Below are 15868 nucleotides of genomic sequence, written 5' to 3'. Positions count from 1 at the left end.
AATTACAGGCCTCTCTCATCTTTTTAAGTGGGAGAACTTGCACAATTGGTGGCTGACTAAATACTTTTTTCTCCACTGTATCTAGGTAGTATATGTTGGGTAATAGGTGTAAGGAAAACCACGGTCGGTTTTGACATCAAAATTTTCAGTAACAAACACTGCACAAATTACATCCGTTCCCTCCCTGCAGTGTGAAAGAATCAGAGTTGTTCTCGCCCTTGGCAAAATTTGAGTGATAACAGAAAACAATAGGAGTGGGTGATTGGCTTCAGATTGAACAATAAAAAAAAAATACATCTTTGTTTCCCCTTCTTTTGGCCATGTGTGACTGTTGTTGCTGCTGTCAACCAAGCTGGTCTCATTATAATCAGTGATGCTTGTGTAGCTAAGTGCCTCCCGTTGATACTAGAAGAAAGGGTGGGGAGGATTTCAATATTCGGAGCTTCATGGCCTCATCTGAGGATGAACAAACCCGGAATAATCAAGGGGCCTGACGAGAACCCATTTTAAAAAATGTTAAAAGGCAACAAAAGCCAACAATACAATCATTTTTTACTTAACACTTTTTGGGGGTGGGGTTTAAACCCCTTTCTTTATCTTAAAAAAGGGGCTTATTAAGCTCCTCCGTAACCAGGGATAAAAACAACACTGCCATCTGTAGGACTCCATGTGCTACAGCAGCACTCAAAATTTTCAATTACTGTCTTTTTAAGGCTTTTTTTTCCCGCTCCTGTCATAGATGGTTTTAGCAATTTTGATGACATTTTAACAAGTTTTAGGTAATTAAAATACATTGTTCTCGCTAATGCATCAACGTCCTTAGGGGCTTAGGATGGAAGCGACTTTCTCTCTGCACTCCTACTATGTTCTTTTCTCTTTTTTTGCTAAATTTTCTTTCGTTTCTAACATTTTCCTTGACATTTTCACATTCTCTTGGAAATATCATTGGATTTCATCTGTCACAGTGCCCGTCTGGGTATAAATTGTTTTTCGATAAGTCCGGTTAACCCTTTCTAGATCCTATTGGAGAAGTTCCAGCTTTCACTTGTCCTGGCCTGTTGCCGGCTCTCCTCCCTCTCATTGACCATAATCATCCAGAATTCGTCAGTAGGAAGCAGGAATGTAACTTCTCCCCCTTCTCAACTTTTGGGAAATCTCCCTGATCTGTTTTCCATCTGCTCGCTAGAAATAGCAGTTCTGGAGCTGCCTTCCAGATCATCCTGGAAAAATAATTTAGCATTTCCTACAGTAAGATGTTATTTAGACTGACCAAGTACAAAATCTTGCTCTGCATATGTGTGTGTTCACGTTGGGTGGATACTTTGCAGAATGTGCACACTTAAAATTTTTCAAGCAAAACCACTTTGCCCTTTTTTGGAGGAGTTTTTCATGACCAAGCGTGTTTTTTCTGGCTCATTTTTTATTGGACAGTGCCTAGTTTGTCGTGATTTCCAGCAGGATCAGTTTAAAAAAAAAGTGACAAGCGTGGTTTCCCCTCCCCCGCAGTCAGTTTTCAAAACTTTTTCCTATAGAAATGTATAAGTAGTGTTAAAGAAGGTGGATTTTGGAGAGGATCTGCTCCACAAACTCTTCTAAAATAACCTCAATGTGAAGATAACCACGGGCTGTGTGCACAGTCTTTTAGCTTCATTTTTTGGAACAAAAACGGAGTCGTTTTTGAGATTCGGAGCAGGATTTGTTGAGTTTCTGCTCAAAAAAACACCACAACCCTCTCTGAATTTAATAAGGGTTAAATAGTAAAGGCTAATCGGTGTTTGTATAGAAGGGGAAGGACCTGGCCGGTGCACAGGTGCTTCATGCCTGTATTGCATACTCTACATTCCTGGTCCTGTCGGTGGCAGTAAGGGTATTTCTTAGTGCCACCATTTTTGTTGGTAGGTATACAGAAAGGGAGTCACACTAACTACAAGTTCCAACATGTATTATTATTATTTTTTTTTACATGCCACATTCCATTAGCTACGGCAGTCAGGGTTGAGGGGGTTTTATGATCTGCCAGGAAAAAAAAAAAATGTTCAAAATGGGCTGTCACTACATAGGGCACCACCCTACACCCAGAAGGGGTTAACTAATGCAAAAAAAAAAAGTTAGACCTAGTTATTCAGTACAGGGGTCCGAGGTCCACCCATTTGGCATGGCTCCTGGGATCTGGCGCGATGCAGCTGTGTCTCTTACTCCGATATCCATCCCCATTATGCGTTATTGTTCGGCCAGCTGCATCCACCTCTGTCTGGTCGGATATTATTACTGTTTGTATTAGCAGCGGAAATCGGGTTTCCGAGCATTCGCTAAGATTATTTTTTTCACTTATCTTTTTTTTTTTTTTTTTATCATCATCATGCAACAAACACGTGCCCAGCTCAAGTTGGTAATTTCCTTCCTGCTGTGATTACAGCTTTGTAACTCATATTTAACCCAATCTTTTTTTTTTTCTTAATATTTTAAATTCTGTAAAAAAAAAAATAACATTTAAATATTCCAAAAATATTTCAGAACCAAAATAGTTAAGATCAGCAGAGAATTTTTATTTTACATATATTGCAAAATAATTAAAATGTATCAGAAACTTTTTGAAATCTAAACTATTTATTAGAAATATTGAAATTCCGAGTTGTAATACCAGATCCAACCTATGAGCAAGAGTGGCGCCATTAGAAAAAAAAGGCAGCTCCATTTTTCTAGTCTTTTGTGCTCATTTAGCCCCTTTACATATGCCAAGTAGCATCATCTTAATCGGTCCTCTCGAGGTTTATACTATTTTCTACCTGCAGTACATGTCTTTCCTTCTCTATTCTTTAGCTTTCTATTATCTACATAACACTTTTCCCCCAATTTTCACCATTCCTTTCATTCCACGAAGTCTCTAGTGGAAACCAAGCCTTTCCAATAGCTTATTGGTTAAAGTTTTGCAAAACTTGATGAAAGGTTACTGGATTTACCGCAATTTTTTGGGGTGCCAAAATGGATAGGTTTACATTTATTTGTTTTATGTATTGTTGACTTCTGTTGGCTGTGCTTAGTATTTGGTCTTCCAGGATTCGATACTGTGCAAGCTCTACAAGCCAGATTAGCCAAGATCATCAAAATATCCTTGCACCAGTGTCTTTAAGATTTCAAGGCATATATCCACTTGAATTTTTGATTCTTGGCATTGGCTTTGATTCATTTTTTTTTCCCGCTTTTGAACCCCTTTAGCTTTCAGCTCCTGTGCACGTTTCCCCAAAAATTGTATTCTCTTATTAGGAGGTGGCTTATATTCTACACATTGGAATGTTTGAAGGAGACCAATCATCATTTCCTCTAAAAAAGTGCACAAGTAATGGTAGACCACCATTATTTGACTTTTTTTTTTCCTGTAGAAACCAGTAAAATTACTGAATCCTACAAGCCCCGCCATCAAAGTGGCTGCCTTTATAGGTTTTGGGACATGGATACATAATAATACATAAAGACAGCACAATATCCCACATTCAATGCTTTCTTTTTCTGCCACTGTCATGGTCAACCAAGTGCAAACAACTATGGGGAGAAAAAAATGTACAAGGGCCTCATTTCCATTTGCATAGAAATCTCCACACCACGAAAATTAATAAAATCCGTATTTAGCCACATTATCCCACGAGAAGGATTTATATATAATATATAAAGTAAAAAAAAAAAGCTTCTACTTAAACACACGCTTACAAAACGCATCTTAGGACAGACTGCAGGTCACGGAGCACACACACACACAACAGGATTAGGACTCTTGTTAGTGGTCATCGGTGGGGTGCGGATTTTCTTTTTCGTTCCCTGTCCCTCTCACCTCCCCAACCTCTACGCCTGTGGTGGGATAACCCAGGGTGAGACCAGGGAAGCACAAGGTAAACAAGAGGGATAGAATAACGGAAACCAAATAGGATTGAGTCTTCTCTCTTTCTCCTTGCAAAAGGTCTTCAGGCTTTCTTTGGTGGTGGAGCCAATTTGATGATTTCTTCTTCTGAAGGCTGTCTTATAATATCTAAAAAACAAAAACAAATATATTTCTTGCATTTCGCGCATAAAATAACTAAGCTTTATGTCAGGTAGATGTCCCAAAAGCATAAGAGACCTTAACCATACGTGGACTTCCTAACACCTTCCTGTTCTGAAGGGCTGAAAGCCAATACTTCCATGCCCAAGAGGCCAAACATGGTTGACAGGTCATCATCTAACTTTGTGGAGGAACAGCCATGCTTGGAAATTAGTAGATGGTCATGAAGAACTGTGGCTATTCTACAACTTTTCTATTGACCAAGGTTTGGGGAAGGTGATGAAGGTTCCTAAGTGTCACTTGTAGGTTTAGACTTAACTTTATTTACCCAGTTGAGGTTTCTTAGACAAGATACACCTTTGGATCATTCTAGAAACCAAAAACATTGTATTTTATTTTTTAGATGGTCTTTAATGATTCAAGAGTTATTTGAGGTCTTCTAAACCTCTAGTTCTTCCTGATTCCTTCCAAACTTTATTCCTTTATTTGAACAGAAGTCATCACATTGAGAAAACAAATTTATGGCTCGTTTTTGTCAACTATTACAATTTATACATGTACACTGATGGCCCTAATGATGATGGAAAATCAAATCTTCAGGATAACATACAGTACCTTTGTATTTCTTAGCACTAGGGATCCGAGTGAGTTTTGTGTCAAGTTCTTCTTCGGCTGAAATTTTCAAAACTTTGGTCCTGTAGTCAATGACCATGGTGAGAAGGTCGGGACGTCGAGAGATCTCGAAAATGTGTTCTATGTAAGCAAGATTATCTGGAAATAATAATTAAAAAAAAAATCAACTAAAATACCAAAACTCAAAATAGCATTTTCAGGAAATATGATGTGAGCCTCGGCCACAGACTACTTAGGACACCATACACATTTGATCAAGCTCTGACAAATCTATAATCTTTGGAAAAATTGGATGATTCTTCCCTGATAGATGAAGCAGGGGAGAGAAGTATTGGGCTCTTTAAATCTGAACTCCTGATCCTTTGTTGGCTCTAGAGGTAGGTCGCCACCAGAGGTGTCTGGCACGAATTTACTCCATCACTCTTTGAAAACTCATGTGTATGTGGGGCTGGTTGAGATCAAACCGTGGTCTATGTGACATTTATCATAATATTTTGATTAATAGACTCCATGTTGTCAATGCATGCTGGGAATTGTAGTTTTGCCGCAGCTTGAGAGTCACAGGTTGGAGACCAATGATGTAGAGACGTGTCTGCAAAGAAGGATATTGTGTTCGCATTTGACTCACAATACAACTGTTTATGGCACTTATTAATATATCTGTAATGGATTGTCCAGGATTAGAAAAACATGGCTGTTTTATCCAAAACAGTGCCACATCTATCTACAGGTTGTGTGAGGTATTACAGCTCAGCTCTTCTCACTTCAGTAGAGATGAGCAACAAAACAAACACAACCCATAAAGACGAGAGAGAAAAAAATAATACAAAAATGCATAAAATCTAATAGAAAAACATACAAAAATATTAAGTCTGGAAATAAATAAAAACTTTTTAGCGATAAATACACGACCTTCACTTGATATCAGTGGAAAGGAAATTTCTCCCCGTGCTTTCAGAGAGGCCTAATTGTTACATCGGGTTGGCAGACAAGAGCCTGATGTCCGGGTGACACAAGGTACAATGCCTCACTTGTTCAGATTTCGAATGGTTCAGGCTTTCACGGATTGTTCTGTCGGATAACAAAGACCGAGTCCTCGACTTTACTTCTGGTGAATTCGTGACCCTGTCCTGACACTTTTAACCCCCCGCATCGCAGCTACCACCGGTCACATCCCTGAAATGTCTTTAGAGGTTGTTTTTCATGCTTCTTGACTCAGGAAAACCCTCCGTTAGATCCTCTATTTTGGGATATACACTGCTCAAAAAAAATAAAGGGAACACTAAAATCCCACATCCTAGATATCACTGAATGAAATATTCCAGCTGTAAATCTTTATTCATTACATAGTGGAATGTGTTGAGAACAATAAAACCTAAAAATGATCAATGTAAATCACAACTAATATCCCACGGAGGTCTGGAGTTGGAATGATGCTCAAAATCAAAGTGGACAATGAAGTTACAGGCTGATCCGACTTCAGTTGGAATGCCTCAAGACAAGGAAATGATGCTCAGTAGTGTGTGTGGCCTCCACGTGCCTGTATGACCTTCCTACAATGCCTGGGCATGCTCCTGATGAGGCGGCGGATGGTCTCCTGAAGGATCTCCTCCCAGACCTGGGCTAAAGCATCCGCCAACTCCTGGACAGTCTGTGGTGCAACGTGACGTTGGTGAATGGTACGAGACATGATGTCCCAGATGTGTTCAATCGGATTCAGGTCTGGGGAATGGGTGGGCCAGTCCATAGCTTCAATGACTTCATCTTGCAGGAACTGCTGACACACTCCAGCCACATGAAGTGTGGGATTATCCTGCATTAGGAGGAACCCAGGGCCAACCGCATCAGCATATGATCTCACAAGGGATCTGAGGATCTCATCTCGGTACCTAATGGCAGTCAGGCTACCTCTTGCGAGCACATGGAGGGCTGTGCGGACCTCCAAAGAAATGCCACCCCACACCATTACTGACCCACTACCAAACCGGTCATGCTGAAAGATGTTGCAGGCAGCAGATCACTCTCCACGGCGTCTCCAGACTCTATCACGTCTGTCACATGTGCGCAGTGTGAACCTGCTTTCATCTGGGAAGAGCACAGGGCGCCAGTGGAGAATTTGCCAATCCTGGTGTTCTGTGGCAAATGCCAAGCGTCCTGCATGGTGCTGGGTTGCTAGCCAACCCCCATCTGTGGATGTCGGGCACTCAGATCATCCTCATGGAGTTGGTTTCTAACCGTTTGTGCAGACATAGGCACATTTGTAGCCTGCTGGAGGTCATTTTGCAGGGCTTTGGCAGTGCTTCTCCTGTTCCTCGCTGCGCAAAGGCTGAGGTAGCGGTCCTGCTACTGGGTTGTTGCCATCCTACGGCCCCATCCACATCTCCTGGTGTACTGACCTGTCTACTGATAGCACCTCAAGCCTCTGGACACTACGCTGACAGACACAGCAAATCTTCTTGCCACAGCTCGCATTGATGTGCCATCCTGGATGAGCTGTACTACCTGAGCCACTTGTGTGGGTTGTATAGTCCGTCTCATGCTACTACGAGTGTGAAAGCACAACCAACATTCAGAAGTGACCAAAACATCAGCCAGAAAGCATTGGTACTGAAATGTGGTCTGTGGTCCCCACCTGCAGAACTTGATAATTATGTCTTGATAAATGTCAATAATTTTCATCTGTGGTCTATTCCATTTGCACAACAGCATGTGAAATTGATTGTCAAACAGTGTTGCTTTCTAAGTAGACAGTTTCATTTCACAGAAGTTTGATTTACTCGGAGTTATATTGTGTTGTTTAAGTGTTCCCTTTATTTTTTTGAGCAGTGTATTATTGATAAAGCTCCTTCACGGGATCCCAATGTCTTGACAGACTCAATCCGGAGAATTAGTTGTGAGTAATGTATACTGTACATGTCTCTGCTCCATGTGTGGGAATTTTGGAGTGGCCAAGGATAAGGATGACTGGGTTCTGTATTCTATGGATGTAGCAGAGCTGAATTTTGGATGCAGCAGAGCTGAGTTATGAAAGCAGTAGAGCTGCATTAAGAAACCAGTAGAGCTGAATTATGGTTGTGGAGAGCTGAGTCATGGATGTAGAAAAACTGAGGAATGGATGTAGAGTAGCTGGGTTATGGAGACAACAGATCTGAGTTATGGAGGCAGCAGAGCTCAGTTATAGATGTGCAGAGCTGAGTTATGGTTTCAGGACAGCTGAGCTATAGATGAGCAGAACTGAGTTATAGATGCAGCAGAGCTGAGTTATAGATGTGCAGAGCAGGGTTATGTATGGAGCAGAAGCAGAGCTAAGTTATGGATGTAGAGAAGCTGACGTATGGATTTAGCAGAAGCAAAGCTGAGTTATGGATGCAGCAGAGCTGCTTTATGGATGTGCAGAGCTGAGGTATGGATGGAGAAGAAGAAGAGCTGAGTTAGGGATGTAGCAGAGCTATGTTCATCATTTCCCAAACCCCCAAGAGGTGGGAAATAGGCATGAAGGGATGTGTCTGCAGCAACATAAATTTCCAACTGTCCTATTGAGAGTAAAAGGAGTGGAGGCCGAGCATGCGCATGCTGAGCATATGTTCTCGCTGTCCTGGAGCCTCGATCTCTACCTGAGATAGGCAAATGGAGGTCACCACGTAAGGGAACGTCCCCCTACAACATTGCTGGTTCATTAAATTGTGCCCTGGCACAAGCTGTCTCCGTCCCTTGATGGCTTCATGATATCATTCTCGCTTGCAGATCCCAAAAAACTGAAATGTGCTCAGTGTTACGGGGACAGAGCACCACGTTGCCAGGGAACCAGGTTGGCAATGAGATGCCGAAGCTCAAGAAAGGTCACCCAGATCCGGTGCTGGGATGTAGAGAGAAAAATGTCACTTCAATTATTATGTGAAAATAACAATCTCCTGTGCAAACAAGACTGTCAAGGTCCCCAACCGGAACGACCACAAACATCTCCATATCAGTCATCTGTCATGGCCGCCGTTGTTATCATTCAGTATACACCAGTGTTAGGAAACCTGGCTGCTTTCTACTAAAAACAGCGCCTCTGCTTTCCACAGGTCGTGTATGTTATTACACATTGGCCACATTTGCTTTAACCCCTTCTCTCTGACAATTTTTTATATTTATTTATGTTTTCCTTTTTTTCCTCTCCTTCTTCCACGATCCACAATTACATCATTTTACTATTGACATAGCAATGGCAGCCTAATGGTACCATGTGATGGCGACAGGAAACATGGGATGGGGCGTACCCGAAACGGGGCGCCACCAGGGTTGTCAACTTCATTTAAGGGGTTTAATAACAGTTTTTTATTGGGAGTGGGCTCAGGCCCTGACTCCACACCGTACACCCTGACATGTTCATCACTCATCAGGAAGGGCTTGTCCATAGCAACCAATCAGAACTCAGCTTTCATTTCTAAAAAGGCTCGGGTAAAATTAAAGCAGTGCTGTAATTGGTTGCTATGGGCCACAAAAACATTTTTTTCATGATAAATTTGCTGTATATATATTTTTTGCTTTTGTTTGAGGGATGATGGATGTGACACCTCAAAAATTGGAGATATGGGGCTCCTACCACATCAATATGGCGGAGCAGTTCATTGTATGCCAATATGTACAATATGTACACCGCTGTGTATGATGTGTTTCTTTTTTTTTCACCTTGAGGCATTAAATAAATGTTAGTTCAGGAGATGACAAGGAGTTAAACGATTTTCACAGTGGCGGGGGGAGCCGCGTCGCTGGTGGTGGTCCCTCCGAAGGCATCCAGCAGGCATTGGCATAGCAACAGAAGACTCCAACGAGGCCCTGACCAGCGCTGTGCTGAGAATTGATATAAAGGCCTCAGTACGATTCCCTCCCTCCTCCTGCACCACAGGACACAACTGCTCCTGTAATTTTTCCCTCTCCTCCGTTAATATCACTGACATAGAGAAAGTAGCCTCCTGCAAGGCTCCCGCATCTGTGAAAAAATGCACAAAGGTGTCGAAGATTTCATATCACGACCCTCCACTTTTTCTGTTTGTTATAGAACACATATGTCAAATCTGGCCCACAGGGCGCGTATATTGGCCTGCAACACCGAGCTGTGCCCCGAGGATATTTGACCCACGACACCAGGCGGGTCCCCCCCCACATCGCATTTTCAATTATATCGGCATCCAAGATGCCGATACAGTTGAAGGCAATGAAGGAGGACAGAGCGTTGACATAGTGGATGTGATGACGTCATTACAACGCACCCGCTGCACTGTGCAGAGGATCTTAAGAGACCGGGGCAGCGGGGTAACAGAGGCAGAGGTATTTATTTATTTTTTTAATGTGAGGCTTCTTACTGTATTGATTATTATGTGGGGCCATTATACTGTATGGAGCACTTTTTGTGGCCATTATACTGTGTGGAGAGCTATGTGGGGCCCCTTATACTGTATGGAGCACTATGTGGGGCCCATTATGCTGCATGGAAGGCAATGTAGGGCCCAGTTGTACTGTATGGAGGACTATGTGGGGGCCATTACACTGTGCTGAACACTTTTTGTGGCCATTATACTGTATGGAGAGCTGTGTGGGGATTACAATTGGAGAATCACACTGTGATGGGGGCCACCATTCTGTGTCGGGAGAATGAGGGAAGGGGGTTCAGTAGAGTACCGTGTGTGTGGTCAAGACTGCGGAGACCCGTGTGTTGTAAATAGTGCCTTCCCCCTACCACCAATCCCGAAAAGACAACACGAACAGGCTTAGATGGGTTGAACTAGTCGGTCACAGTTTATTAATTTGATAAGCAGGGAGGGGCAAATTACATTTCGCAACGAGCTCACAGCCGTGGGCCCAGTCTGCGACCGACAGGCGGCCAGCCAATGAGCGGCTACGAAGCTTCGCCCCTCCCTACACTTCCGCTGTGACTTAAAATTAACAGTATTATTATCGTCAGCTTTAAAGTTCAAGTATTAAAAACTTTTTTTTTTAAACGTCACAAAAACATTAGCAAATATGTAGGGGAGGGAGGGTGGGACAATTGCTTCCAGAGGGTCAGCCGGGGAGAAAGAGGAAGGGACTGACCCCGGCACCTGGATATAACCCTTGTGGGTGTGGCCGGACCCCCTTCCTCTCTCTTTCCGTTGGTCAGCTCAATTAGAGCATCACCTGGGGGAGTAGTGTGAGGGGGAATAGGTACTGCGCAGTGTTTCCTATTAGCTTCTTCTGTAAGGGGCTCTGCAGTCTGAGGCACGTTCCCTATACGGTACCGTGCCTGCCAGGAATTCACTGTGGGATTATCATACTGTGTTTGGGGGCGCTTTTGTTTGTCTTACTTTATTATCTGTATTAGGCTGCCGTCACACTAGCAGTATTTGGTCAGTATTTTACATCAGTATTTGTAACCCAAACAATGATCGCAGTGGAGCAAAGCGATGTGATTGCGTTGCTCAGAGGGTCTCCCACCTTCTTCTCCCTGCAGGCCCCGGATTCAAAATGGCTGCATCCGAGTCCTGCAGAGAGGTGGCTTACCAAGCGCCTGCTCAGAGCAGGCGCTGGTAAGCCTGCAGCAGTGCACGTCAGATGGCTGATCTGACACAGTGCTCTGCAAAGTGTCAGATCAGCGATCTGACCTTATAACATGATTTATTATCTGTATTAGGCTGCCGTCACACTAGCAGTATTTGGTCAGTATTTTACATCAGTATTTGTAAGCCAAAACCATGATCGCAGTGGTCTGGCGGTATAGGGAAGCATCGGGCAGGGAGGGGGCTCCCTGCGTGCTTCCCTGAGACCCTCGGAGCAAAGCAATGTGATTGCGTTGCTCAGAGGGTCTCCCACCTTCTTCTCCCTGCAGGCCCCAGATTCAAAATGGCTGCGGGGCTGCATCCGGGTCCTGCAGGGAGGTGGCTTACCAAGCGCCTGCTCAGAGCAGGCACTGGTAAGCCTGCAGCAGTGCACGTCAGATGGCTGATCTGACACAGTGCTCTGCAAAGTGTCAGATCAGCGATCTGACCTTATAACATGATGCCTCACCCCCCAATACCCTTCTCCCCCCCCGTCCCCGGGGCAATGTTCTAAAGTACAGAAAAAAATTTAGTTGGTTAAAAAAAAAAAAAAAAAAAATCCTAAATAAAGAAAAAGTAAATATTATTCCCATAAATACATTTCTTTAGCTAAATAAAAAAACAAACAATAAAAGTACACATATTTATTATTGCCGCGTCTGTAACGTCCCAACCTATAAAACTTTCCCACTAGTTAACCCCTTCAGTGAACACCGTAAAAAAAAAAAGGCAAAAAACAAAGCTTTATTATCATACCGCCGAACAAAAAGGGGAATAGCACGCGATCAAAAAAACGGATATACCGTATTTTTCAGACTATAAGACGCACCGGACTATAAGGCGCACCCAGGTTTTAGAGGTGGAAAATAGGGAAAAAAACATTTGAAGCAAAAAAATGTGGTAAAATATTTAATAACATACTATTATATATAATAACACCACATATAATAGTATGTTATTATGTTGGAAGCTGCGGGATCAGTGTGGTGTCTGTACAGTACTATATGAAGATGCTGGAGGGTGAGTATAAGAATGGGGGCACAGGGCTTATATTTAAAGCACCACTCCAGCACTGAAAAATAACACTGGAGTGCTGCTTGAAAATCCAGTGGGAGAACTATAACTCCCAGCATGTCCTGCAGATCCTATGACATGCTGGGAGTTATAGTTCACTAAAGAAGTAGCAGAGTGCTTTATTGTGTTTTGGAAAGACTAACCTCTTAATTGTGGCAGCCAGCCACACTGTGGTGAGGTAAAAGCATCCCATGACTGCACACAGAACCCTCCCTCTTGTTGCCTTTCCACAGCACAGGTAATGGAAGCCAGCAGATTCTAGTGTTGGAGTCTGAAGGACCTGTGATGATGTCAAGAAGAGGGAGGGCTCTGTGCTGCGATGTGATGCTCCAGCCCGCCCACTTCTGACATCATCACAGGTCCTCCTTGTGCACACTGCACAGCACTCAGCTCCAGCCCAGGAAGGTACAGCGATCTCCTCTCCCCCGGACCCTGCTGCTGCTTCCTCCTGCCCCGGACACACGGATCTCCCCAGCTGCTGCAGGAATCAGCGCTGGGGAAGCCATGTGTGTCCCTGCTTAAGTGCAGTATTCATTTGCCTCTCCTGGCTCACTGCTCAGCTGATAGGTGGGCGGGGAGTAGCTAATGAATATTCACTGCACTTAATCATCGGGACCACATGGTTTCCCCAGCACTTATTCCAGGCAGCAGGGACATCCTGAAGTGGGATAACAGTGCGATCCCACTCACTGCTGCCCCCCTCCCCACATGCTACATCCGTACCCCATAAGACGCACCCACACTTTCCTCCCAAATTTGGAGGAAAAAAAGTGCGTCTTATGGTCAGAAAAATACGGTAAATAACCATGGTACCGCTGAAATCGTCATCTTGTCCCGCAAAAAACAAGCCACCATACAGCGTCATCAGCGAAAAAATAAAAACGTTATAGTCCTCAGAATAAAGCGATGCAAAAATAATTATTTTTTCTATAAAATAGTTTTTATCGTATAAAAGCGCCAAAACATAAAAAAAATGATATAAATGAGGTATCGCTGTAATCTTACTGACCCGAAGAATAAAACTGCTTTATCCATTTTACCAAACGCAGAATGGTATAAACGCCCCCCTCCCCCCAAAAAAAGAAATTCATGAATAGCTGGTTTTTGGTCATACTGCCTCACAAGAATATGAATAAAAAGTGATCAAAAATGTCACGTGCCCGAAAATGTTACCAATAAAAATGTCAACTCGTCCCGCAAAAATCAAGACCTCACTTGACTCTGTGGACCAAAATCTGGAAAAATTATAGCTCTCAAAATGTGGTAACGCAAAAAAAATTTTTTGCAATAAAAAGCATCTTTTAGTGTATGACGGCTGCCAATCATAAAAATCCACTAAAAAACCCGCTATAAAGTAAATCAAACCCCCCTTCATCACTCCCTTAGTTAGAGAAAAATAAAAAAATGTAAAAAAGTATTTATTTCCATTTTCCCATTAGGGTTAGGGGTAGGGTTAGGACTAGGGCTAGGGGTAGGGTTTGGGCTAGGGTTAGGGTTTGGATTACATTTACAGTTGGGATTAGGGTTAGGGGTGTGTCAGGGTTAGGTGTGTGGTTAGGGTTATGGTTGGGATTAGGGATAGGGGTGTGTTGGAGTTGGGGTTAGGGGTGTGGTTAGGATTAGGGTTAGGGGTGTGTTTGGATTAGGGTTTCAGTTAGAATTGGGGGTTTCCACTGTTTAAGCACATCAGGGGCTCTCCAAACGTGACATGGTGTCCGATCTCAATTCCAGCCAATTCTGCGTTGAAAAAGTAAAACAGTGCTCCTTCCCTTCCGTGCTCTCCTGTGCACCCAAACAGGGGTTCCCCCCACATATGGGGTATCAGTGTACTCAGGACAAATTGGACAGCAACTTTTGGGGACCAATTTCTCCTGTTAACTGGATGTTAAAGATAACTTTTGTGGAAAAAAATGATTTTTTATTTTCACGGCTCGGCGTTATTAACTGTAGTGAAACACTTGGGGGTTCAAAGTTCTCATAACACATCTAGATAAGTTCCTAGGAGGGTCTAGTTTCCAAAATGGTGTCACCTGTGGGGGATTTCAATGTTTAGGCACATCAGGGGCTCTCGAAATGCAACATGGCGCCCCATCTTAATTCCAGCCAATTTTGCATTAAAAAGTCAAACGGCGCTCCTTCCCTTCTGAGCTCTGCCATGCACCCAAAAAGTGTTTTACCCCCACATATGGGGTATCAGCGTACTCAGGACAAATTGCATAACAACTTTTGCTGTACAATTAGTTTTGGTACCCTTGGGAAAACACAAAATTGGGGGCTAAAAAATAATTTTTGTGGGGAAAATTTTTTTATTTTCATGGCTCTGCGTCATAAACTGTAGTGAACACTTGGGGGTTCAAAGCTCTCACAACACATCTAGATAAGATCCTTAGGGAATCTACTGTCCAAAATGGTGTCACTTGTGGGGGTTTCAATGTTTAGGCACATCAGGGGCTCCCCAACGCAACATGGCGTCCCATTTCAATTCCAGCCAATTTTGCATTGGAAAGTCAATTGGCGCTCCTTCCCTTCTGAGCTCTGCCATGCACCCAAACAGTGGTTTACCCCCACATATGGGGTATCAGCATACTCAGGACAAATTCCACAACAACGTTTGTGGTACAATTCCTTCTGGTAACCTTGGGAAAATAAAAAATTGGGGGCGAAAAGTTCACTTTTGTGAAAAAATATTATTTTTTATTTTTACGGCTCTACATTATAAACTTCTGTGAAGCATTTGGTGGGTCAAAGTGCTCACCACACATCTAGATAAGTTCCTTAGGGGGTGTACTTTCCAAAATGGTGTTACTTGTGGGGGGTTTCAATGTTTAGGCACATTAGTGGCTCTCCAAACGCAACATGGCGTCCCATCTCAATTCCAGCCAATTTTGCATTGAAAAGTCAAATGGCGCTCCTTTCCTTCCGAGCTCTTCCATGTGTCCAAACAGTGGTTTACCCCCACATATGGGGTATCGCGGTACTCAAGAGAAATTGTACAACAACTTTTGGGGTCCATTTTCTCTTTTACCCTTGGTAAAATAAAACAAATTGGAGCTAAAGTAAATTTTTTGTGAAAAAAAATTAAATGTTCATTTTTTTTAAACATTCCAAAAATTCCTGTGAAGCACCAGAAGGGTTAATAAACTTCTTGAATGTGGTTTTGAGCACCGTGAGAAGCGCAGTTTTTAGAATGCTGTCACACTTGGGTATTTTCTTTCATATAGACCCCTCAAAAATGACTTCAAATGAGATGTGGTCCCTAAAATAAAATGGTGTTGTAAAAATGAGAAATTGCTGGTCAACTTTTAACCCTTATAACTCCCTAACAAAAAAAAATTTTGGTTCCAAAATTGTGCTGATGTAAAGTAGACATGTGGGAAATGTTACTTATTAAGTATTTTCTGTGATATATCTCTGTGATTTAATTGCATAAAAATTCAAAGTTGGAAAATTGCGAAATTTTCAAAATTTTCGCCAAATTTCCATTTTTTTCACAAATAAACGCAGGTAATATCAAAGAAATTTTACCACTATCATGAAGAACAATATGTCACGAGAAAACAATGTCAGAATC

At 42.7% G+C, this 15868-nt stretch overlaps 1 protein-coding gene across 1 annotated transcript in view; it reads right to left on the bottom strand.

Annotated features, from left to right (window-relative positions):
* Positions 1-1981: 1981 nt before the first annotated feature.
* Positions 1982-15868, bottom strand: part of PEA15 (proliferation and apoptosis adaptor protein 15) — a 156238-nt gene continuing 142351 nt past the window's right edge. The window contains exons 3-4 of the mRNA XM_069728741.1: positions 4649-4804; positions 1982-4021 (exon numbers count right to left, since the gene is read on the bottom strand). Of these exons, the coding sequence (XP_069584842.1) occupies positions 3957-4021; positions 4649-4804 (221 nt within the window). The 3' untranslated portion in view covers positions 1982-3956. The remainder of the gene's footprint in view (positions 4022-4648; positions 4805-15868) is intronic.

This window comes from Ranitomeya imitator, chromosome 1 (assembly GCF_032444005.1).
Source record: "Ranitomeya imitator isolate aRanImi1 chromosome 1, aRanImi1.pri, whole genome shotgun sequence".
NCBI lineage: Eukaryota > Metazoa > Chordata > Amphibia > Anura > Dendrobatidae > Ranitomeya > Ranitomeya imitator.
Note: the sequence above shows the minus strand (reverse complement) of the source record. Positions and strands in the feature narration are given on the sequence as shown.